The sequence below is a fragment of the Procambarus clarkii genome, chromosome 60 (genome assembly GCF_040958095.1).
Source record: "Procambarus clarkii isolate CNS0578487 chromosome 60, FALCON_Pclarkii_2.0, whole genome shotgun sequence".
Taxonomy (NCBI): Eukaryota; Metazoa; Arthropoda; class Malacostraca; order Decapoda; family Cambaridae; genus Procambarus; species Procambarus clarkii.
The window spans coordinates 15914022-15940187 of NC_091209.1; the positions used below are offsets into that span (position 1 = coordinate 15914022).

The 26166-nt window shown below is 42.5% G+C and overlaps 1 protein-coding gene across 2 annotated transcripts in view; it reads right to left on the minus strand.

The window, feature by feature from the left end:
- The window catches only part of LOC123766786 (6-phosphofructo-2-kinase/fructose-2,6-bisphosphatase 1), a 100286-nt gene extending 74204 nt beyond the window's left edge, over positions 1 to 26082 (minus strand). The window contains exon 1 of one of the 2 annotated variants that reach the window (XM_045756162.2): positions 25108 to 26082. In XM_045756162.2, coding sequence (XP_045612118.1) covers positions 25108 to 25207 — 100 coding nt within the window. In that variant the 5' untranslated portion in view covers positions 25208 to 26082. The remainder of the gene's footprint in view (positions 1 to 25107) is intronic. The other variant, XM_045756161.2, reaches the window with a different exon arrangement.
- Positions 26083 to 26166: the final 84 nt, after the last annotated feature.

The window sequence follows — 26166 nt, forward strand, 5'->3', positions numbered from 1 at the left end:
CTGTCTGCTGTTCATGTAGCAGATGCACTTTATCATTGTTGTAAATGATAGCGTCTCTCATTTGCCCTCGTGAAAAAAAACTATGACATTTTCACATAATGCACATATTTGGAGTTTGAAATTACGACTTTTTATACCGAAAATATGGCAATCAGTGAAAACGACGATGGGTCGAATTTTCCGGCGATCAGATTTTTCAGGTGATGGGTCGAATTTTCCGGCAATCAGAGTGAGAGGAACACTATGGTTAAAGATGTGTCTCCTCCTCGACAGTCGGTGCTACCATACACATTACTGTCTTTGCCAACACTTAAATTATCACTATTTTCACCTTCGAGTTTAGTAATATTAAACTGTCCTTCCTCCCTCCCCCCCTCCCTCCCTCCTCTCTCCATCCCCCCCTCCCTCCCTCCTCTCTCCATCCCCCCCTCCCTCTATTCTCTCCCATCCCTCTCTTCCTCCCTTCGTCCCTAACGCTCCTCTTCGTCCTCACTATCCCTTCCCCTCCTGTATACCAGGTCACCTTCAACATTAATAGTGCTAAAATAACCCAGCCGGCATTTCTCCCTCACACGCTGACATACAAGGCAAATGGGGACTGTGGCTCAATGGACAGCGCTCTGGTCTCGTAATCCTAGGGTCTGGGTTCGATTCCCGGCGCCGGCGGAAACAGATGGGCAGAGTTTCTTTCATCCTGATGCCTTTCATTACCTAGCAGTAAATAGTTAGACAGTTAGAGCTGTCCTGGGAGTTAGACAGCTGTCACGGGCTGCTTCCTGGGTGAGGGTAAGGGTGTGTGTGTGTGTGTGTACTCACACCTATTTGTACTCACCTATTTGTGCTTGCGGGGGTTGAGCTTTGGCTCTTTGGTCCCGCCTCTCAACTGTCAATCAACTGGTGTACAGATTCCTGAGCCTACTGGGCTCTATCATATCTACATTTAAAACTGTGTATGGAGTCAGCCTCCACCACATCACTGCCTAATGCATTCCATCCGTTAACTACTCTGACACTAAAAAAGTTCCTTCTAACGTCTCTGTGGCTCATGTGAGTACTCAGTTTCCACCTGTGTCCCCTTGTTCGCGTCCCACCAGTGTTGAATAGTTTATCCTTGTTTACCCGGTCGATTCCTCTGAGGATTTTGTAGGTTGTGATCATGTCTCCCCTTACTCTTCTGTCTTCCAGTGTCGTAAGGTGCATTTCCCGCAGCCTTTCCTCGTAACTCATGCCTCTTAGTTCTGGGACTAGTCTAGTGGCATACCTTTGGACTTTTTCCAGCTTCGTCTTGTGCTTGACAAGGTACGGGCTCCATGCTGGGGCCGCATACTCCAGGATTGGTCTTACATATGTGGTGTACAAGATTCTGAATGATTCCTTACACAGGTTCCTGAACGCTGTTCTGATGTTAGCCAGCCTCGCATATGCCGCAGACGTTATTCTTTTTATGTGGGCTTCAGGAGACAGGTTTGGTGTGATATCAACTCCTAGATCTTTCTCTCTGTTCGTTTCATTAAGTACTTCATCTCCTATTCTGTATCCTGTGTTTGGCCTCCTATTTCCACCACCTAGTTTCATTACTTTGCATTTACTCGGGTTGAACTTCAACAGCCATTTGTTGGACCATTCACTCAGTCTGTCTAGGTCATCTTGTAGCCTCCTACTATCGTCCTCAGTTTCAATCCTCCTCATAATTTTTGCATCATCGGCAAACATTGAGAGAAACGATTCTATACCCTCTGGAAGATCATTTACATATATCAGAAACAGTATAGGTCCAAGGACTGACCCCTGCGGTACTCCACTCGTAACGTCTCGCCAATCTGAGACCTCACCCCTCACACTGACTCGTTGTCTCCTGTTACTTAGGTACTCCTGTATCCAACGGAGTACCTTCCCTTTCACTCCAGCCTGCATCTCCAGTTTTTTCACTAGCCTCTTGTGTGGCACTGTGTCAAAGGCTTTCTGACAATCCAAAAATATGCAGTCTGCCCACCCTTCTCTTTCTTGCCTTATTTTTGTTGCCTGGTCGTAGTAACCCTGTGAGGCAGGACCTGCCATCCCTGAATCCATGTTGATGCTGTGTTACAAAGTTCTTTCGCTCCAGATGTTCCACTAGCTTTCTTCGCACAATCTTCTCCATCAACTTGCATGGTATGTGTGTGTGTGTGTGTGTGTGTGTGTGTGAAAGAGTGTGAGAGAAAAGATTAGTAGTTAGTAACAGTTGATTGACAGTTGAGAGGCGGGCCGAAAGAGCAGAGCTCAACCCCCGCAAGCACAACTAGGTGAATACCACTAGGTGAATACAAGCTGACTGCCCCCCCCCCCCCCACACTGACATACAAGCAGACTCCCTCCCACACTGACAGTATTGTCTGACACTGCCAAAGTATTGAGTTCATTACTCTAAAGTTTACGTTGTGTTTAGTGCATGGTAATTAACCTTCCCAGACCTCACCCTGAACAAACAAGAGACCCCCAGGGGGGTACTTTCCAGGCTGAAAACCCCCTGGATTAAGGGAGGTTTGGCATGTTTACTCTGTGGCAAATGAGGAGACCGGGCGGCTCCATAACAAACATAACTGGTCTCTAGCGCGGACCAGCAACCAACCCACCATCACACACGCTTGCCAACTCTTCCGCCATCACAACACCGATGACCTCTTGCCTTACTCATCTAGGCCTACATTGCCGGGGTGGAGCTTCAGCTCTTGGCGCAGGCCGTGTTTTTTGGTTGACAGACATGATGTATATTATATCTTATATAATATACATGTTGATGCCTTCTGGAATTTGTAAGTTTGCAACAGTGTTCGAATGCTTCAGTAAGTTTTTTCCTAGTAGTTGGCTGGAGGAGCCGCCGGCAGCAGGGAAGGGCAGGGCATCCTGCATGTATAGCCGGTCAGGGGAAGGGCAGGGCATCCTGCATGTATAGCCGGTCAGGGGAAGGGCAGGGCATCCTGCATGTATAGCCGGTCAGGGGAAGGGCAGGGCATCCTGCAGGTATAGCCGGTCAGGGGAAGGGCAGGGCATCCTGCCTATGTATAGCCGGTCAGGGGAAGGGCAGGGCATCCTGCAGGTGCAGCCGGCCAGGCGAAGGGCAGGGCATCCTGCAGGTGCAGCCGGCCTGGCGCAGCACAGGGCACGGACAAAGACACGTCTCCCATCCGGCCTGCGGCACAGGTGCATGGTGCTTCAGTGACAACCTAAGATTAATATTGCTACACACATCCTCGAACCGCTTTGAAATTCATAAACTCCTTAATATGTGTAAACACAGCAGCCATGATTGACAAAAGATGTACACGTTTCGTCTATCTGACCGAAACTCTGGCCCCTAGTTTTGAATGTTCAATCTGGTTACTTAGCAACTAAACTGCCAATAGCGTGCACATAACCTGTAATTGTGCTATATTTAGGAGACAACCTGTTGACGACCAACCTGTTGGACTAGTGTGGTGAATGTCTTAACGGCAGACCTGGTTGTTAAGTCTCCACCAGCCTGTTTACCTCACAAGATAAGCTTATAGAATTCACTCATCGGTATCTTAGCCAATCACATTTCTACATTATGGGTGTCTATTTGGATATATATGATAACAAGGACACTGATGTACCTGGTATTGCTTCAGGCCACTACACACTCTCTCTCTCTCTCTCTCTCTCTCTCTCTCTCTCTCTCTCTCTCTCTCTCTCTCTCTCTCTCAGTATGGGGAAGGGATTACCTCTCAAGAAGGGAGCAGAGGGCCACAGTGAGAGGAAAGACATCAGAGAGAGAGAGAGAATGAGAGGAGCACGATCATGATCAGTACAAAATTGGGCTCAAGGCCTTAAAGGCGATACATCATTCACTATTAATTCTACGCTCATCTTGACGTTTCTCTACACCAAAACATAATTGTAACGGATCAGAGATTTCCAACAACACTATTACCAGAAATTAGACACATCTGACCTGTGAGGACGATGATATTATATTATATTATATTATATTTTATATATATATATATATATATATATATATATATATATATATATATATATATATATATATATATATAATATAATTTGTGTTATATGTGTATAATTTGTGCATTTGTGTTCCTCACGTGTGCCCCAAAGAATGAGGTGATTTGGTAAAATGCTATGCCCAAGATAAATATCCGAGTGCCGGCGGTGGGGTGGTTCATATAGCCTCGGCTATCACCTCATTATGTCCGGTCGTGATGGTCAAGTGGATTAAGGCGTCTTGTACATACCAGTTGCGTTGCTTCTGGGAGTATGGGTTCGAGTCACTTCTGGGGTGTGAGTTTTCAGATATATATATATATATACACACTGCAACCTCTAAAAAAACAGCAGAAACATGATTTTGACGTATAAAATACCGCGAGGCGTAGAAAAGGAAGACACAAATAGACTCCTAAAATACTCAGAAGAACAAGACACCACAGATGGAGACTCGGGCGCAGGACTCTTTATCAGATTGGAAGACAGGAAAACACTTCTTGTCATCACCACAATACAATGGTGGTCCACACTTAACGCCACCTCCAGCCTCTTATACAACAACAACGCAATAATATACAACTATGCCATGTATATATTGTAAGTTTGTCAAAACGGTAATTTGAAATTACCGTTTTTTTACGCAAATTGTTTTTTTTTAATTTCATTGTATATTACTGAGTAACTTGTCCTCTTCCTGAACCCACTATCTTTTTTTATTAATACAATCGACCCCAGCGTTAAAATTGCGGTGGTTTAGGCAAATTAAAAGCAGAGCAGTACTAACGCTTCCGGGCCCAAATGATTAATGGCTCCGTAAGGGAAGGTGGGGGCAGCCTAGCTTCTGACGTTTCTCGTTAAACTAAACCGTTGCATTTTTACGAGGCGCGCTCAACAGAACGTGCTATCCCCGATCTCTAACAATGGCGGCAAAATGACGAACGGGATAATGCGTTCAGACTTGACAGGAAACGAGGTCACGGTGACGATATTCTATAGCGGTCAAGGCTGATGTGGAGGCGGATGTGGAGGCAGAGATCTAAACTTAGCTCAAGCATCAATGAGTATCATCTCGGTGGAGGCGCATCATATACTCTCGGGTCAAGGAGATGGTGTAAGAGAGAGAGAAGCGGGTACAGAGGCCGGTGTGTTTACACGTCAACAAAGATGCTTGCAGAGTCTTGAGATGATTCTCCAGCACGCCTCCCTCGGCCTATATTGCTACCATTGTCTACAACACTCAAGAGGGAATACCAACGCTGTTGCGCTCTTTAACCAAACACATCCCTCACACCACATCTGCGAGCACATCCCTGGGAAAACAGCTCACCACGTCAACATATCCCTGGGAAAACAGCTCACCACGTCAACACATCCCTGTGAAAACAGCTCACCATGTCAACACATCCCTGGGAAAACAGCTCACCATGTCAACACATCCCTGTGAAAACAGCTCAAAACGTCAACACATCCCTGGGAAAACAGCTCACCACGTCAACACATACCTGGGAAAACAACTCACCACGTCAACACATCCCTGGGAAAACAACTCACCACGTCAACACATCCCTGGGAAAACAACTCACCACGTCAACACATCCCTGGGAAAACAACTCACCACGTCAACACATCCCTGGGAAAACAACTCACCACGTCAACACATCCCTGGGAAAACAGCTCACCACGTCAACACATCCCTGGGAAAACAACTCACCACGTCAACACATCCCTGGGAAAACAACTCACCACGTCAACACATCCCTGGGAAAACAACTCACCACGTCAACACATCCCTGGGAAAACAACTCACCACGTCAACACATCCCTGGGAAAACACAATATCATGTCTTCCTGTCAACATCCGTTCTAGCACAAGTTTGCTATCTGTATTTCGTGTATATATTTCTTTGTTACATATCCTATATATTTCTGTTTTAAATCCTATATGCTTCTTTGTTTCAAATCCTATATGCTTCTTTGTTTCAAATCCTATATGCTTCTTTGTTTCAAATCCTATGTGCTTCTTTGTTTCAAATACTATATATTTGTTGTTATAAATCCTATATATATCTGTTACAAATCCTATATGAGCCCGTCCTCAGGGTAAAGTGATTACCTCAACACACCAAACCTATTATCACACTAACTAGATATTTGTGATGGTCTGAAAGCATATTACAGTTCCCATAATAGTCTACTTGTTAACTAACAAGTGAACCTTTGTCCTAAATAAAATATTCTCAGGTTACAACATTATTGAATTATAAATCATTGGTTTAAAATATAAAAAGTATATGTTTAACTCGTTTCCCTTTAAACGGTCTGAAGACACTAGTTTCAGTAAATGGAATCTTAGTAGTTACTCAAATAGTTTTCAAATTTCATATTTCCCGTAATACACCATATTAACATAACCAAACATAATGAAGCCTAACCTAACCTACTAATTTGAGTAACTCCTAAAATTCCATTTACTGAAACTAAAATCGTCAGACCGTTTAAAGGGAAACGAGTTAAGCATATACTTTTTATATTTTAAACCAATGATTTATAATTCAATAATGTTATAATTTGAGAATATTTTATTTAGGACAAAGGTTCACTTGTTAGTTAACAAACCTAACATCACCTTAACCTAACCATACCATGAGAGGGGAGAAGGTAATAGCATTAAGGGGAGAAGATAATAGCATTAAGGGGAGAAGATAATAGCATTAAGGGGAGAAGATAATAGCATTAAGGGGAGAAGATAATAGCATTAAGGGGAGAAGATAATAGCATTAATTACATAGTGATTTTGAAGTGTTTACCTATAGGGTACCTCCTCCCTGAGGACAGATTGCCTAAATGTTTATTTGCTTTAACAAGTTTGTTTTCGGACATTTGATCAGTGTAGAGAAGTAGGTTTAATGTTTATTTTTGTATTTAAAATCATAAATGCACAGTAAATGTTGGTTGCTATGTGGCACTCTGTACATTTGCTCTGAAATTATAGTTAAAATGAGCTAATTGCATAACATACGAGGCAACTGCATTTTTCATGCACATTGAAATCACAAAAGGCTGTATCTTTGAACAAATATGGAGGCTATATGGTAGACTTGAACCTGCGTCGCTTCTCCACCATCATCGTCCATAGTCACTGACATGATCTTATGGCCGGATTGTCAGCAAATATCAACAGAAATATTGCCATATCCGAAAGGCACGTCAATGAAGGTAGTCGTGCCAAGATGCAGGTGGTGGCGGGACCGTTGCAAACAACGAAGGTAGTCGTCCCAAGATGCAGGTGGTGGCGGGACCGTTGCAAACAACGAAGGTAGTCGTGCCAAGATGCAGGTGGTGGCGGGACCGTTGCAAACAACGAAGGTAGTCGTGCCAAGATGCAGGTGGTGGCGGGAGTGTTGCAAACAACGAAGGTAGTCGTGCCAAGATGCAGGTGGTGGCGGGACCGTTGCAAACAACGAAGGTAGTCGTGCCAAGATGCAGGTGGTGGCGGGACCGTTGCAAACAACGAAGGTAGTCGTGCCAAGATGCAGGTGGTGGCGGGACCGTTGCAAACAACGAAGGTAGTCGTGCCAAGATGCAGGTGGTGGCGGGACCGTTGCAAACAACGAAGGTAGTCGTGCCAAGATGCAGGTGGTGGCGGGACTGTTGCAAACAATGAAGGTAGTCGTGCCAAGATGCAGGTGGTGGCGGGAGTGTAGCAAACAGTGGGCGCAGAAGACCGCGTGGTCCTACTCGTTGCTACCTCCCGGTCCACTCACCTCTGGCCAAGGTTACAGAGTCCACCCACAGGTAAACTAATGGAAGCCAGCTGTATCCATGGCCTCATCCTCTATTGTATATACAATACACGGTGTATATATATATATATATATATATATATGTCGTACCTAGTAGCCAGAACGCACTTCTCGGCCTACTATTCAAGGCCCGATTTGCCTAATAAGCCAAGTTTTCCTTAAATAATATATTTTCTCTAATTTTTTTCTTATGAAATGATAAACCTAACCATTTCATTACGTATGAGGTTAATTTTTTTTTATTAGAGTTAAAATTAATGTAGATATATGACCGAACCTAACCAACCCTACCTAACCTAACCTAACCTATCTTTATAGGTTAGGTTAGGTTAGGTAGCGGAAAAAGTTAGGTTAGGTTAGGTAGGTTAGGTTGCCGAAAAACAATTAATTCATGAAAACTTGGCTTATTAGGCAAATCGGGCCTTGAATAGTAGGCTGAGAAGTGCGTTCTGGCTACTAGGTACGACATATATATATATATATATATATATATATATGTCGTACCTAGTAGCCAGAACTCACTTCTCAGCCTACTATGCAAGGCCCGATTTGCCTAATAAGCCAAGTTTTCATGAATTAATGTTTTTTCGTCTACCTAACCTACCTAACCTAACCTAACCTAGCTTTTTTTGGCTACCTAACCTAACCTTACCTATATATATAGGTTAGGTTAGGTTAGGTAGGGTTGGTTAGGTTCGGTCATATATCTACGTTAATTTTAAATCCAATAAAAAAAAATTGACCTCATACATAGTGAAAAGGGTAGCTTTATCATTTCATAAGAAAAAAATTATAGTAAATATATTAATTCCGGAAAACTTGGCTTATTAGGCAAATCGGGCCTTGAATAGTAGGCTGAGAAGTGAGTTCTGGCTACTAGGTACGACATATATATATATATATATATATATATATATATATATATGTCGTACCTAGTAGCCAGAACTCACTTCTCAGCCTACTATTCATGGCCCGATTTGCCTAATAAGCCAAGTTTTCCTGAATTAATATATTTACTATAATTTTTGTATTATGAAATGATAAAGCAACCCTTTTCTCTATGTATGAGGTCAATTTTTTTTTATTGGAGTTAAAATTAACGTAGATATATGACCGAACCTAACCAACCCTACCTAACCTAACCTAACCTATATTTATAGGTAAGGTTAGGTTAGGTAGCCAAAAAAAGCTAGGTTAGGTTAGGTTAGGTAGGTTAGGTAGACGAAAAAACATTAATTCATGAAAACTTGGCTTATTAGGCAAATCGGGCCTTGAATAGTAGGCTGAGAAGTGCGTTCTGGCTATTAGGTACGACATATATATATATATATATATATATATATATATATATATATATATATATATATATATATATATATATATATATATATATATATATATATATATATATATATATGTCGTACCTAGGAGCCAGAACGAACTTCTCAGCCTACTATGCAAGGCCCGATTTGCCTAATAAGCCAAGTTTTCATGAATTAATGTTTTTTCGACTACCTAACCTACCTAACCTAACCTAACCTAACTTTTTCTGCTACCTAACCTAACCTAACCGATAGAGATAGGTTAGGTTAGGTTAGGTAGGGTTGGTTAGGTTCGGTCATATATCTACGTTAATTTTAACTCCAATAAAAAAAATTGACCTCATACATAATGAAATGGGTAGCTTTATCATTTCATAAGAAACAAATTAGAGAAAATATATTAATTCAGGAAAACTTGGCTTATTAGGCAAATCGGGCCTTGCATAGTAGGCTGAGAAGTGCGTTCTGGCTACTAGGTACGACATATATATATATATATATATATATATATATATATATATATATATATATATATATATATATATATATATAAATTTACCCGGTGGGCAGTACACAACTATTAATTGTATCTTGATCTCAGTAGGCTGCAACACCTATAGGACTTACGACGCGCTCTTACGATGCCCCGACATAGTGATGCTCGACTGCCACGGAGTTGATGAAGATTAAGCCACTCAAAAGGTGGCACGGGCATGAATAGCCCGTAAGCGGTGGCACTTTTGAGCCATTACCAGTATCAATAGATGATACTGGAGATCTGTGGAGGTGCGACTGCACCCTGCGTGACGGGAGATGTCTCCCGCGGTTGAACGGGTTGTTGTTGTTGTTGTTTAAGATTCGCTACTCAGAACAATAAGTTTCCAGTAGCACGGGCTATGGCGAGCCCGTATATGTTTTATCGCTTCTCGGCCTTTTGGCTAAGATCAAAGTGTAAGTTGAACGGGTGCTAGGCTCTGTATATATAGTAGCTTCTGCTGCAGACGCTAATGTTGCCACGCGCTCGTCCTCGTTAAGAATGAGGGGGCTTCCTGCCGCTGTCCCGTATACTGTGTGTATGGTGACGAGTTGCGTCTCCTAACCTTATAGAGAGGATAGGTGTTCAGCTGGCGTATAATGAAAGATACCGACCGTCAGAATTGTTCAACTATAACGCAACAGGCAGTACAAGTCTAGTAGACACTGACAGGCAAGTACACATGCACATAACCACACATATACATACGATATACATACTAATAACTACCAAATTTGTTACGATTTCACTGATCAACTGAGGCCCCCGGCGCGCGCAGGTCAATATTTCTGGACAACATGGCATCATTTCCCTGCTGGGGGGCATTTCTGCCGGCTTCTCCCACATTATATTTAAACTATTTGCTTCTTGCTAGTTTCTGGTGGTTTTTACACTCACCCCAGACTTCCTAGACTCGCCTAGTGATCTCATCAATGTTGCTGTTGACAAAATCCGTGGGATCAGTGATGAGGGTTCGAACCTATGTGGTGGGTGTTCCCCACGCACACGCTTCTAGCAACTAGACCACAACATGGTGTAAGAATTGCAACCTGGAGTTCTACTGAACCCACAAGGATTTTCTGAGGCTTCCACTGAAGCCGGACTAGGATTTTCACACAATCCCGCCCATGCACTCTGGCTGTCATCTAAGACTTGTTCCACCTCTGACGCTCCTCTTTCAATAACCTGACTGCATTACACTACGTGACTGCATTAATGAGAATATTTTCTCATTGATGCAGTTAAGTTAGTGTGATTACTCTCTATAAATGTTGTTGTTGTTGTTTATGACCAGCAGACCCATATAGCCATTACACCCTGTGCAGGTGGTCAACATGTGCGATGTTCTGAAAGACGTTGTGGAAGCCACCGCCATCCACAATGTTAAGGCCGTCGAGCACCTCTGATGTTGTTTTAATGGGATTAGAGGGTCCTCGACTCACCATCGGCGTCACGGGTTTAATCCCGGGTCAGGAGTGGTTGGGCATGTTTCCTGTCACCTAATGCCTCTGTTCACCTAACAGTAAATAGCCAGTACCCAGAGCATAGGTTCGAGTCCTCTTCACGGCTGCTACTGATTTTCTCATTGACACATGACATTAATGTCATCTCATATGTCCTTTATCTACTAGAAGCAAAATATGGATACAGTGCAAGGATTTCAGATATTTTATCCCAAGAAGATGGTTTGCCATTGCATGCAGCGTTGAGTTTAGATGTATCAATAAATGGCTTAATTGTATTACAGTCCGAGATATAATGCTCGAGTGAGTGTCCCTGTCTTTGTCCACACACGAAGGGACATATAGGGATTTGTATAGGGATCACTTTACTACATCTAGATCCCTATACAAACCCAATTGCCAGAGATACCTGTAGCCAAGTCTTATTTGAGCTGTGACAACGACTGTTAGTCTGCTGATGTTGTTACTTGCCCCATACACGTGTTTTACTCGACACATTTCATTGTGATGATCACGACCCGCCAGTCGGAATTAATTGCCAGGTTGCCATTTACTGCTGGGTGAACAGTGGTGAATAGTTAAGGTTTGACGCCCGATCAGTCCTCCCGCAAAAGCTAATTGGTCGATAGTTGGTCCCCAGGGACCTATGCACCTTAAAGATGGGACACCACATTCGCAGCCCTAATATTGCTTCTTCGCTCGACTCAATACTGTGCAGATACCTAGGGACTGTGCAGTTACAGCCCCGCTCCTGTATCAGGTAAGTCCACTACGGGCTCACCATAGCCCGTGCTACTTGCCCCGCTCCTGTGCCAGGTAAGTCCACTACAGGCTCACCATAGCCCGTGCTACTTGCCCCGCTCCTGTGCCAAGTAAGTCCACTACGGGCTCACCATAGCCCGTGCTACTTGGAACGTTTTGTTCCAGTAGCTGAATTTTCAACAACAACATGGGAACTGTGACGCCGCGGCCGCTGACGTCACTTGACCCAGATCTCTGTCGACGCCAAGGCTGGCAAGCTGCTCGGTACGGTATGATAGGGTACATATGGTACAGCACGACACAGTATGGTATAGTACAACAGTGCGACATATGATACCATACACCGCTGATAGGCCACTGAGGCCTATCCATGAGTACTGAGGCACTTATCCATGCGTCTTCGTGGGGTTAAAAGTCCACTACGGGCTCGCCATAGCCCGTGCTCCTTGGAACTTTTGTTCCGAATATCTGAATCTAAACAATAAACCAAGGTCTTGGTGTGGCTGGCTGCCTGTTTACTCAATCCGTCGTGCTCTGGCCTCCTAACATGAGCCAACCATTACTAACAGGGACGGGGAAACGATGGCTTTTACGCAACCATAGAGGTTCATATCACAACTTCAGATTCAAAGGGAACACCAAATAATAATGGTTTCAGCTACCACAATGTTTATTGGAACACGAATTAAGACGCTCACATAATGGGGGTCCCTCTCCTGTTTATGTACGGGGGGTGGGGGGTGGGGAGGGAGGATTTTGAATGTTAAATACTGGTGAAATGGCGGGGACTCGTTACAAGGAATTGCTTAGTGGCCATTTTGCACAACAAACACAGTTGATATTAGACACGAGGAACGCCTATTTTCCCGAGGAAAAGCTCAAGTTTAGAACGGAAGAAAGTATTGGTTTTATTGGCCATATTAAGTCTTGGTAAACTGCTTATGGGCAAGTGAGGACATTAACATCCTACGAAGAACTAATTAACAGTAAATAAAAGAGAAAATGAGAAATAAACAAAAGAGTTATCCAATGTTATCTTGAGGTTATCTTGAGATGATTTCGGGGCTTTTTTTTAGTGTCCCCGCGGCCCGGTCCTCGACCAGGCCTCCACCCCCAGGAAGCAGCCCGTGACAGCTAACACCCAGGTGCCTATTTACTGCTAGGTAACAGGGGGCATAGGGTGAAAGAAACTCTGCCCATTGTTTCTCGCCGGCGCCTGGGATCGAACCCAGGACCAAAGGATCACAAGTCCAGCGTGCTGTCCGCTCGACCGACCGGCTCCCTTGTGTGAAAAAGCATGCTAACAAAATCAAATAATACACAAGATAAGATTCCATGAGTTGACATTCACAATGAGGAAAGATGAGAGGGAGAATAGCAGAAGTGTTTGGACACAAGGAAAGGAAGAATGCTCTGTTAGGAGACTGCTGCTGTGAAGAGAAAATAAAAGTAATTATTGTCAAGTCCGTGGAGAAGGTTGGCAATACTGAAGACTTAACGACCGGGGGGATCTGACAGACGTAAATAAATAGAGCAGAAGTTTGCTGCGCATCGTGACCAAAGAGGAATTATTGCAGTCTGCTGGATAAATGGGCAGAGACTGCCAGACTTGGTTCTTTGTCCGCCACAGCTAGTCGAGGGGGGGAGGGTCTTGCAAAGACATCAAAAAATGTGTTTTTTTTTGTATTTTGCACTAGTCTATTGATTATAAGTTATTGACATTGAATCAACGTTGATAGACCTTGCAATAGTCAAGTGTTGCACAGTCATTAATAGAAGTTCCAGGTCGGCCTGAAGGTTAAAGGTACATTATTAATTGTTCAAGAGCTTTTTCTGGCCTGCTCACCTGACATCAGTCAGTCCCACCCACACACTTACTCTCGCCCACATAACACATACTCCCACCCACATAACACATACGCCCATGTTTAAGCAAATCTATTCCACCCGCCCACCTGCTTTCTTCAAACCCTCACTACACCCACCTGTCCTAACCCACCTCCACCCTTCCCATCCGTAGCTCAGCCAACCCACACTCAAATTCTCTCACACTTCCCGTCCACCTGCCCCACACCTTCCATCCACCTGCCCCACACCTTCCGTCCACCTGCCCCACACCTTCCATCCACCTGCCCCACACCTTCCTATCCGGATTAAGCGGGTGACCCCTTTCCGGCCAATTCCTGGAATTGAGTGACCTAATACAACCGGCCAGCCACTAATTGGGCATTCCGTCCTCCAACCTAATACATCGTATTTGTAACGGTAACCTAGATAACCTAGGAGATAACCTAGCTAAGCACGCACCCACGCCCCCTCGCCAGTTTATGGTGCACCCCATACTCACGCTGTGAGCGGTAGCGCAAAAAAGGATTACAGAGAGCACAAAAGGTCTCGACCTCGCTCCACCTAGCCCGGACCCAGTGCACCCTAGCCCGTCCAGCCAACCCCGAGTAGGGTACGAAAGGTACACGGGAACGATTAAGGTCACTGGGGATAGGTCCAGAAATAACTTCTACCGCTAAAACCTACACGACCAATACAACATTCACAGCACCTACACCCACCCGAAAGTTCAAACAAGTTTATTGCGATAATAAAATACATCACAAAAGTACAAATACATCACATACCTGTCATATTAAAAATAAAATAAATATACAAATTTATCTTAGGGTTGAGCAAGAAGGTGTTTAACCTTCACTGTATTTGCCAAGATAAAATACGATTGAAAAATATTGTATTGTAGATTTAGCTTAAAAACAAACAATTTTGTTTATCGAGTATTGATGACGTGGCTCGATTGATATTGGGGTCCGTTTTGAACCCTACTCGGAAACTAGGGCTTTGGGCGTGGCGGGGTGGGCTTGTAGGGGTGGACCCAGGGCTAATTGTACGCGTTAATGTGGCGCCCCAGTGTTTTTGTGTCTGATGTACGTGAGAGTGGCCCTGCTGGCAAGGATGGGAGGGGGGAGGATGACCTGACTCACCACGACGCTTACACTAGACTGGCTGCCCCAGGCGACTTGCTGATGATAGAGAGCAACGCACAGTTTAATATATATTATATATTATATATATATAAATATATATATATATATATATATAAACTATGCGTTGCTCTCTATCATCAGGGAGTCGCCTGGGACAGCCAGTCTAGCGTGGGTGTCGTGAGTCAGGTGACCTAGTACACACACATAACACAGCTTCCAAGACATAAAATACCTTCATTAAAGCTAAGGTTCACGCAATGCGCGCCCTCAAGAGCAGCCCGTCCTCCTACGGTTTCCCAACGTCAAGAAAACGGTCAATGTAAAGTGTCCTTTTCTAACCTACCAGAGGACCCAAACCAGAAAACGGGACAGTACGTCACTTTCGCCAGCCGCTTCCATTTTCTAGTACGACAATTTCTAGCCTTATGTAACACATACGATCGAAATGCGACGTTCTTTGTTGCTCAGAATTACTTTACATAGAAAATAGCCGTAAAGTCCCTATATATGTACACATTTCAGTGCTATTATTTTCAAAATTAGGCTTCGCAGTTCTCAGCCTCTCAGCACTAAACCTAGCCGACCTGTGAGCTGATTCTGTTTATGTCTTTTACTTCAAAAATACAGCATCTTGGGAACTGCGCGAGTCAGTACAACAAAGACTGGTGCGCAAAATTCCAGGGATGCTATACTGTGTGTACACATACCTGGCCACTTCCCAGAACACTTCACCTAATTCGAATTCCCCGGACGATCGAAGCTAATGACATACCGTACAGAGCTTCATAATGGTAATTATGCGGACGTGGCCAAGTTTAGCACAGAGCCAGTCTAAAAATATGAGGCTAACTACAAATGCGCAATAGTCTACAGAATGGCGGGTATTTATAACACATTTACACACACCAATGCGAACAAGGTGAGTCAAAAGGTAACTGAACTTAGCAAAAGTGAGAAGGGCAAAAAGGAAGGGTAGAAATAGCCTAAGTTACTAGATCCTTTTGGGATGTATTTGATTATCTCAATAATTTACTTGTACTTGAAAACGGTACAAATCGGATGTTAATGGAAAGGGTTAAGTCAAGTTGTGGCAAGGATGGAATGCAGGTCGATAGTCAACACGAGGGCCGGATGGTGTTAAACGTGCAGCAGCGGAAAAGGCAGCATGTCCCCGGGCGAAGGAGGAATGTCTGCAAGTGAAGAGGGGAAAGAGGAGCGTAAGCAGCAGAAGGCAAGTGACGAGGTAGCCTAGAGAATAGGCACGAAACAAGGCGTAAGAGGAAGAAATACTTTTAAAGGTGGACGAGAACAATATCAAAAGGATTAACAGAAGAAGGAAAATTAGAGCGAGCGGGAAGGAAGTAGTGTGTTAGGCATCAAGGAGACACAGTAGGTTTAGCTTGTATTGGACCAGACTCGATGAACGTGACAGCAAGTCGCACTTGAAGTAACAGCATAGAATTCTGTATAAGGGAATACTCAAGGAACGAAGCCTTGTTGCTATGGTGATAAGATACAGATATTGTGTCATGATGGCGGCCATAAGGTCAACAGTGTTAGGTGAACAGTGCACTCGCTGGCTGTGCATGTCATTCCCAACTCTAAAATTACATCACTGACTAACTGGTTACTATCAGTACGAGTTACAAATATCCATAATAGTAACAGAGTGCGAGACTTCGGTTTGGATGCTAGCTCTAGTTTTGAGTGCGTCGCCGAGCTAATTACAACCGTTTCCATTTATAAAAGTCTATCATCAAAGGAATCTTACTTACACTCTCTCAAAAGGCGAAGCGTTAAGGGTCACATTTTATGTCCTGGCATGATGCCAAATAAGCCTTGAAATCTGACAGATGTAAACAAAACTAAGACGCAATCATCAGAAGCATTAACACCACTAAACAGAACCGAGGGTCCTTGAAAATCGCATTACTGCCGGATATGTTACGTTTAGGAAGACGCAAGTTGTAGCCTCCAGAGACATCATCTAGACAGATGACTTGCAGATATAACTCATTTTCATGAAGGTGACCTCGGTACCTTATATCACTACATATATAGCATACATTTGAGCGCCCGAGTGGCTTCTTATTCTCAGATTTGAAAAACTCTTGAGGAAAACGATAAAGCTCCATTTCCCACATGGAATTTATCTCAACCTCGTCAACAGGTATTGTTCAACGACCAAGTGCGTCTTTGAAGTACCGGAGCATATAATGAAGCCTAGCGCAATAACACATGATGTACGATAATGAAGCCTAGCGCAATAACACATGATGTACGATAATGAAGCCTAGCGCAATAACACATGATGTACGATAATGAAGCCTAGCGCAATAACACATGATGTACGATAATGAAGCCTAGCGCAATAACACATGATGTACGATAATGAAGCCTAGCGCAATAACACATGATGTACGATAATGAAGCCTAGCGCAATAACACATGATGTACGATAATGAAGCCTAGCGCAATAACACATGATGTACGATAATGAAGCCTAGCGCAATAACACATGATGTACGATAATGAAGCCTAGCGCAATAACACATGATGTACGATAATGAAGCCTAGCGCAATAACACATGATGTACGATAATGAAGCCTAGCGCAATAACACATGATGTACGATAATGAAGCCTAGCGCAATAACACATGATGTACGATAATGAAGCCTAGCGCAATAACACATGATGTACGATAATGAAGCCTAGCGCAATAACACATGATGTACGATAATGAAGCCTAGCGCAATAACACATGATGTACGATAATGAAGCCTAGCGCAATAACACATGATGTACGATAATGAAGCCTAGCGCAATAACACATGATGTACGATAATGAAGCCTAGCGCAATAACACATGATGTACGATAATGAAGCCTAGCGCAATAACACATGATGTACGATAATGAAGCCTAGCGCAATAACACATGATGTACGATAATGAAGCCTAGCGCAATAACACATGATGTACGATAATGAAGCCTAGCGCAATAACACATGATGTACGATAATGAAGCCTAGCGCAATAACACATGATGTACGATAATGAAGCCTAGCGCAATAACACATGATGTACGATAATGAAGCCTAGCGCAATAACACATGATGTACGATAATGAAGCCTAGCGCAATAACACATGATGTACGATAATGAAGCCTAGCGCAATAACACATGATGTACGATAATGAAGCCTAGCGCAATAACACATGATGTACGATAATGAAGCCTAGCGCAATAACACATGATGTACGAAGATGGATAGTAGTAATTTCCTATCATCAAAGATATACCCAAAAAAAATAAGGAAATTTTTTTTCCTGAAAGCGGCAAAGCACCAAGGCCAGCGAACAAAGACAACGTTATCACAATGATGACATAATAACAAAGACAACGTTATCACAATGATGACATAATATATATACTGACGTCACCAGCCTCTGAGGCTGTTTGTTGTTGTTTTAGATTTGGCTGCTCAAAACGAAGTGTCCATGTAGCACGGGCTATGGTGAGCCCGTAGCCTCTGAGGCGCTTTTAATAGTTGTTGGATATGACGAGGATTCCATCATCAAATGGGAGGTTACCACTTACGGGCTATTCATGCCCGTGCCATCTCTCGGGTGGTTTAATCTTAATAAAATGAGAGGTGGCCAGGCTTACAACACACACGAGTCAGCACCGCTCCTGTGCCAGGTAAGTCCACTACGGACTCACCATAGCCCGTGCTATTTGCCCCGTTCCTGTGCCAGGTAAGTCCACTACGGACTCACCATAGCCCGTGCTATTTGCCCCCGTTCCTGTGCCAGGTAAGTTACGCGCTCACCGTAGCCCGTGCTACTTGCCCCGTTCCTGTGCCAGGTAAGTTACGAGCTCACCATAGCCCGTGCTACTTGGAACTTATTCCGAGTAGCTGAATCTACAACAACAACAGGCTTCCAACAGCTATTGAGAGGTGACTTATGCGTCCAAGAACGGCTGGGATGTGACCTGGGTCTCTTGGTACAGTTAGATTCGGTCTCGACTTACAGTAGAGAATCCCAGGTTCGATTCCTAGGCGGGACATAAATAGTTGGATACGTTTCATTCACCTAATGCTTCTGTTCAACTAGCACTAAATGGGTACCCGGGAGTTTGGCAACTGTTGTGGGACTGCATCCTGGAGACGGGCAGTAGTTCGACCTTGGGGGGACCTCGATACATGCCTAAAAATGTATGTATTATATGTGTGTGTATATATATATATATATATATATATATATATATATATATATATATATATATATATATATATATATATATATATAATAATGTGTGACACTTCCTGTTCCCCACAAAATGAATTATAAAATATTAAATGCTAGCATTTCTAAGGCACTGTTGGGATGCATCAATCAAAAACAGCTGCTTGAAAAATACCTAAAATAATGCCTACTGATGGAAAATGCCTCGACTGGCAAAAATATATTAATTCTCGAGCTCTCAATAACGATTATTATTAGTATAATAGAATGATTAATAATAATAATAATGAATTATTATACTAAAGATCCGTTATATGGTGCATTAAAAAGCAATATATATATGCTTTCATAATATGTTTATTATTTTAATTGAAGAAGGAGCGTGTTGAATTAGAGGGTATCAAGTACGGCCATTCAGAGATATGGCATATCGTCAATTATAGCCTTACCAAAATTTAGATTTTATAAATAAAAATTCGATAAAGCAATTCCGGCCGAAACGTCATCTTCAATAAAATTTAGTAAAATAACGTTTACTGTTTAAGAGAGTTATTACTGACATGCTTTCAAGAATGGGCTATCATTGGCATACTTTTAAGAATACTGTTTATTTAGTTTTTATTATTATTAACACATTTAGGTACATCTTTGTGTAACTACCCTAGGCTATATGAAGGGGAGTACAGTGTGTCAAAAAAATAACTACGTGATGCTTAAAATCCCCATCACACAGAACGGTTAGTCATACAGAGGCACGTGATAAGTAGTCTGTCTGCACTGGCAAACTCTCGGTGCATCATGAGGATATCATGAACACAAGAGTGAATAAGGCAGCAGTGATATTAAAATTCCCCATCTCGCAGGATGGTTGGTCATACAGGGCCATACTGGCAAATTTTGGGTACAATATGAGGATACTGTTTAAAATGAAATTAACCTACTCCCAGACGCTTGCAAGCAAGCAAAGTCCAACTCCGAAAGACCTAAAGGGGGGGATAAACAATATACAATTACACCTTCACCAATATATTATCTGTAGAATTTTAAATACACATAATTTACACTGTGTCACTAACAAGAAATATTTGTATTCACCAAAAACAAATTAAGGTTCGTTTCACGTCAGGAACCCAAGTATCTAGAACTAGAAAATCAATAGATAATGAAAACAGAAAACACTAGCTATAAAACTTGAAAAATTTCCATCAATAACAGTATAATGCTGGCTAACAAGGAAACAAGATAACGCTATGAGCAAAACAAGTCAGCTGGGTTAGGACGTGTGCTTGTATATATGATGAAAGTGACCTTGCAGTCTGCACTAACCGGTCGTCCTGTTTATGTGTGTGGGTGCCACGGTTGAGCTTCATCTCCTGGGTCCAGCCTTTCTGGTGTAGCTGCTACCAACACCCTTATGTGCAAGCATGCCTGCTTTTAAACCAACATATGTAGCCCTTATAAGATTGTTAAAATTACACCATAGAAAAAATCGCCGATTTATATAGTTTATTATACTCAATGTTAGGCTTATTATTATTATTTTGGTTCTTGTATAAATAATAATGTACTTAAAATTTGAACGAAGTTAATTAAATGAACAACCATTCACGAAGAAATTTTTGAATTTTAATTAACCAGCCGACATTACATTGAAATTCTTTCTTAAAACTCTACGACTCAGTTGGGTGTAATCAATACTTTCCATTTGGTCCCTCCCCGAGGAAACATTGTATAAATATCAACTGGATACACATGAGCTTGTTAGAATTCGTGATCATTACCCCCCTTTGATTCTTGTTTTAATTGGGGTGAGATTCAGCTCGAAGTCAATACCCGTAGCTTATTTAAGCACGAGGATCAATCTGATGCGTCCATCTACCTACCTGCCTGCCTGCCTGCCTGCCTGGTCTGCCATGCCCTGCCCTGCCTGCCTGCCTGCCTGCCTGCCTGCCTGGTCTGCCTGCCTCCGTGTCCCACCCTCCTGTCTACCTATTTACCTGTCTGCTTGCTTCGATTCCCTTCCAGTGTGCCAATAAATGAATAATACTGTACGTCAGTTCACTAGCTAAGCCCACCTGAGTTCGTCTTTGCCCAGCACATTTCAGTTTATCTTTACGTAATGTCAATTACACCTCAGCTCATCCCAGCCCAGCACATCTCAACTTATCACATCTCATCTTACACCAGCCTTGTAGCAATAATAGGACATATACAAGATTCAAAGAGAAAGTAGGACGGACTGTGTACCCCCCAAGTCAGTCCTCCATCCTCTTCCTGTCTTATCTTCTCTCTCTCTCTCTCTCTCTCTCTCTCTCTCTCTCTCTCTCTCTCTCTCTCTCTCTCTCTCTCTCTCTCTCTCTCTCTCTCTCTCTCTCTCTCTCTCTCTCTCTCTCCAACAAAAGCCATTTTTACTACAAAACGTCCCTCGTTAGTGACCTTGACTAACGCATTAACCCTGCGGCAATCCTAATTTAATATACTCGAGTTATATTCTACAAAATTATTCTTCAGGCGTATAACAATGATAATATAATTGTTGTACGAGATATCTAGTGAGGAGTGCTGTCTAGCCAAGGGCGAGGCTGGAATATTTAGGGCACCCGTCCAAACACTTGACAAGCAAAACGTTGCTTATCCTGACCGACTTATCTATGACTTTACAACAATTTTAAATAAGCCTGCTAAATATGTTTAATATAGCAGAAGGGAGATGAGATGTAACGGACTGTGTGACAACTCTACAGAGTTGTAACGCAGTCCGTTCACAACCGATTGGTTACAAGATCGATTTCCTGGCAGAGCGAAACTTTGGGCACTGTTCCTTACACCTGATGCCTCTGTTCACTTAGCAATACCTAAGTACTTGGGAGTTAGGCAAACGTGAGTTGTATGCTTGGGAAAGTTCATTCGTTCTCGAATTTAGTGAACACAGCCTCGCCTAATTCTATACCTCCTAACCTAACGATATACTGTATACGCTTCTCACATTCAATAGGAAAACGGGCTTTGTCAAATAATCTTTATGTACAATTTGACCATACTCCAAACTATAACAGTTCCCTATTTTTATTTTCATTGTGATAGTCACTGAGTGTAAACGTTGCCACAAATTTCGCCCTGTCAGGGAATCAAACTCCGGTCCAATAGAATGTGAGCCAACTGAAACGATTTGATAAAAATAAAAATAAAATAATCATTGTTATAGCAAAATATCAAGGCAATGTGATAGGATAGAACCCGCGATAGTTCTTGTCCGATAAATATCAAGGTATCCACCAAGTCTCATTTTCTGTAATAAAGAGAAACAAGTTTGAGGGCTGACTTCAATAACAAAATAAAGTTTCCCCACTATCTTTATCAGCCCTAACATATAACCATTCTGTAAATGATGAGCTAGGCAGATCATCCTCTGCTACACCAGGAAGTAATTTACCATCCTCCCTTCAAGTCTCTCTTGACAGTAATGTTTATACACATTATCTTACAAGGCTAGCTTCCAGAGACCGAAGGCTCTTAACAACTGTTAAACACAAGGTCTCAAGACAATATATTAATTGAAGCAATAGCAAAAACATAAACTATATTACGTAATATCTTGCGTAGTTAAAATTATATTCTCTAGGGCCAAAACCCAAGAATGTCTTTATTTTTTAGGGTTTTGTCTATGCAACGTGGCAATGACAGACTGATTGATTCATTTAAATTGTAGTGCCATTGATTAAATGTATATCAAAATTAAATGTAATTACCATTTATACCTAAACATACAAGATTTTCGCTATGGTCACTGAATTAGTGATTCTTCTTTATTCCGTCATAAATGTAGGTCTCAGCCGATAAATCAAGTGGACATTTAAGTCTCCATCAATAACAAGGCTCTATGTCTCTGATGTCACAGGCCTAAGCAGCGGACCAAACCCACAGGTGAAAATAGAGGGCTGGCAAGAGTAGCAGTCACTGCCGTACGGACCACCTGTGTTTGGGACTAATAAACAACACAACCGACCATTTTTGTTTATATCCAGCCCTTACCAGTAAGCCCTTGTATGGAATACAATATCATCAAATATTATGACAGAAATCAGAGAAGCCAACGTCGAACTCGAAGACTCCGCCCCTACGTTAATTTGCAGATTCCTTGGGGCCAGATTCACGAAGAAGTTACGCAAGCACTTACCAACCTGTACATCTTTCTCAATCTTTGGCGGCTTTGTTTACAATTATTAAACAGTTAATGAGCTCCGAAGCACCAGGAGGCTGTTTATAACAATAACAACAGTTGATTGACAAGTTTTCATGCTTGTAAACTGTTTAATAAATGTTACCAAAGCCGTCAAAGATTGAGGAAAGATGTACACGTTCGTAAGTACTTGCGTAACTGCTTCGTGAATCTGGGACCTTGTACACTAATCTAACTTTTCCAAAACCAACTTACATCCTCCTAAAATTATAATACTTACAGAAACTATTTGGTCGTACGTACAAGTTTTTGTACAAATTTTGTAATGGACAAAAAAATATCAATGTCTAATACAGCATATACAGTATATCTATATCGATATATGAGAATGTTTGTATGTCTGACAGTTCGAGGTTGGGGCCGTGCCTCACCCCCCTTTCCTTAGCTTGTATAGTGAAGAATAGAGGAGGTGGTGAGCAATAAGGAAGGTGGTGAAGGATAGGAAAGTTGGTGAGAATAGGGAAATTGGTGATGGGGCAGGGAGGGTGGTAAAGAATAGGGACGGTGTTGAAGAGGAGGGAAGAGGCGAAGGAAATGGAGAGTGGAGAGTATGTAGCAGACGGTTACAGTGTAGAAAATAGTGTTCAGGAAAGCTGGTTACAATGAAGATAGTATGTAATGGAGATGTGGCATCTCCATTACATATTCAAGCAACGTCGGGTACCTTGCCCTTCCCCTCCCCGCCCCCCTTCTTCTAGTGTTCTATATTAGGCTTCAGATAGTAACGTATATTAGGCTTCAGATAACGTATGAATCCTAGATGACAGACAATCCCAGGCCTGGAATCACTTGGAGAGGTTAGGTTAGGAGTTTAGTTAATTTACCATTTTAAAAAATGCCATTTGGGCTAATTCAGTAACATAAAACTAACTTTTTTTGAGTCCACCAGTCCACTTTTATACATTTTTTGGCCAAATAGTTCACATAAGTACCATAATATTATTTTAGAAGGGTGGCTGCAATAAGTTAAAGATTTATGCATAGTTAGATCGATGGAAGGCGTTTAGATTACATTAATTTCGAGATTATTTATAATACAGGGTGAAAGTGAACGAAGAACGTTTCGAGTCACAGCTTCGAACATGGTCAAGTAAGCCATATATCAAATACTGACTTGTGTAGATTTTAATGTTAGTATTTAACTTATGCGTTGAGAACAGGGCGGTCCTTTGTTTTGATGGTGGGCTGGACAAGGCAGTCAGAACAACGTAAAATCAGATGGCAGCCCGTATTCAAAAGAACACCAAAATTTTCAAACTTTTAACCAATCCCTAGGCTATGTTCGTACAAGCCGCGCCCGACCCTAAAAAAGACACATTTATAAATGTTGACGTACTATGTATTCAAAATCGGTATTTTCTCAAATATTAATAAAATATTTTAGAATATTGTGCAAAATTAGGTGTAGGTTAGGTTAGGTGTTTAGGTTCTGTTGCAATTATTTGTATTTGCAGTACGTGAGTGAATCATTTACTGAAAGTGCTACTCGAATAGGTTGTCAGCGAAGTAGTGTTAAAGAAATATTTGAAGTCATCAGCCTCATTAGTTGTATGTAGTGTTTTTCATTCATAGAAGGGTTTCACAATTCATTCCTAACTGTTCAGTTATTGGGAACGGAAGTGGTGCGCAATTTCACAAAACACTGAAAGTTTTGTACTGAAAGTTTGTACCTGACGTAGAGATCATCCTTATCAAGGGACAAGGCTAAAGGATTAAAGGATGAGTACTCACCCTTGTCATTCCTGGTCATCCTCATGACGGGATGCTCGCGGGCCATGCGCTGCCACTCCTCCTGGCCGTCGCTTGGCTCCATGGTAGGCGTCGGTGCCATTCCTCCACTGCCACACAGGACTAGACAACAACCTCCGTTCGCCACACTGAGTTAGCTTTTCAAGTTTTCTGAAAACTGGGTAATGTGCCGTAGCTAATTTGTCCCAGTAACCGTCGTGATTCGTCTTTGTGATTCTTTGAATTTCTGTTAGGCTACTGAAGACGTTGAGCAAGTGAACTGGGCTGTGGGCCACACTTTTCTCCTCAGGATGGAACTGCTTTCTGCCTTCAGGTGAGCCGTTTATATATATACCTGTCACGCGCGATGATCAACTGCGACCTTAACACTCACAAAGGACACTGTTATAGTGTCGGAAGCATCTACACCAATTATAGGAATTCCTTCCGCCTTGAAGGTGAAACTCTTTAAGTGGAAATTATCACACTTGGTCGCACAAGATGCTGCTGCTGGTTCTTGTTTACTCACAAGGCTGCTCGGTCTTTATTTGTTAATAAGTTTATATTATGACGCAGATACTAATTATCTAAGAGATATAATGCATAAGAGATCCGGACTCGAAAATGAAGTGGGTTTCCCAAAGATTATAATGAGTGTTGCATTTCTGACACTGCAAAATATGTCTTTGGCCAGTACTGTGAGTAGCAATACCGTGCAAAACCCCTTGTAGAGATGGTGCAGGAATCTCTGGAGAGTACCTCTGTAACTCCTACAAGCTCCACAGCACGACGGAGTCACTATAACCTTCCGTTAATCCGTACTCTTTGTGGTATGGGAATGTGTCTTGGCCCACACTTAATTTCTGCAGTAAAACCTTGTTACACATGGGTGGGCTTTGGCTACACAGGGATGATGAATGAACGTGTGTGAGGAGTGAGGTGCGACGCTCGGGTGCTGGCGGGTGTGTGTGAGTGAGTGAAGAAGACCGCCCGCGTCTCCCTCATGTTTGTTGTGGTGCCACACCTGCCACACGCCGCCACTCACCTCAACATTCCCACGCC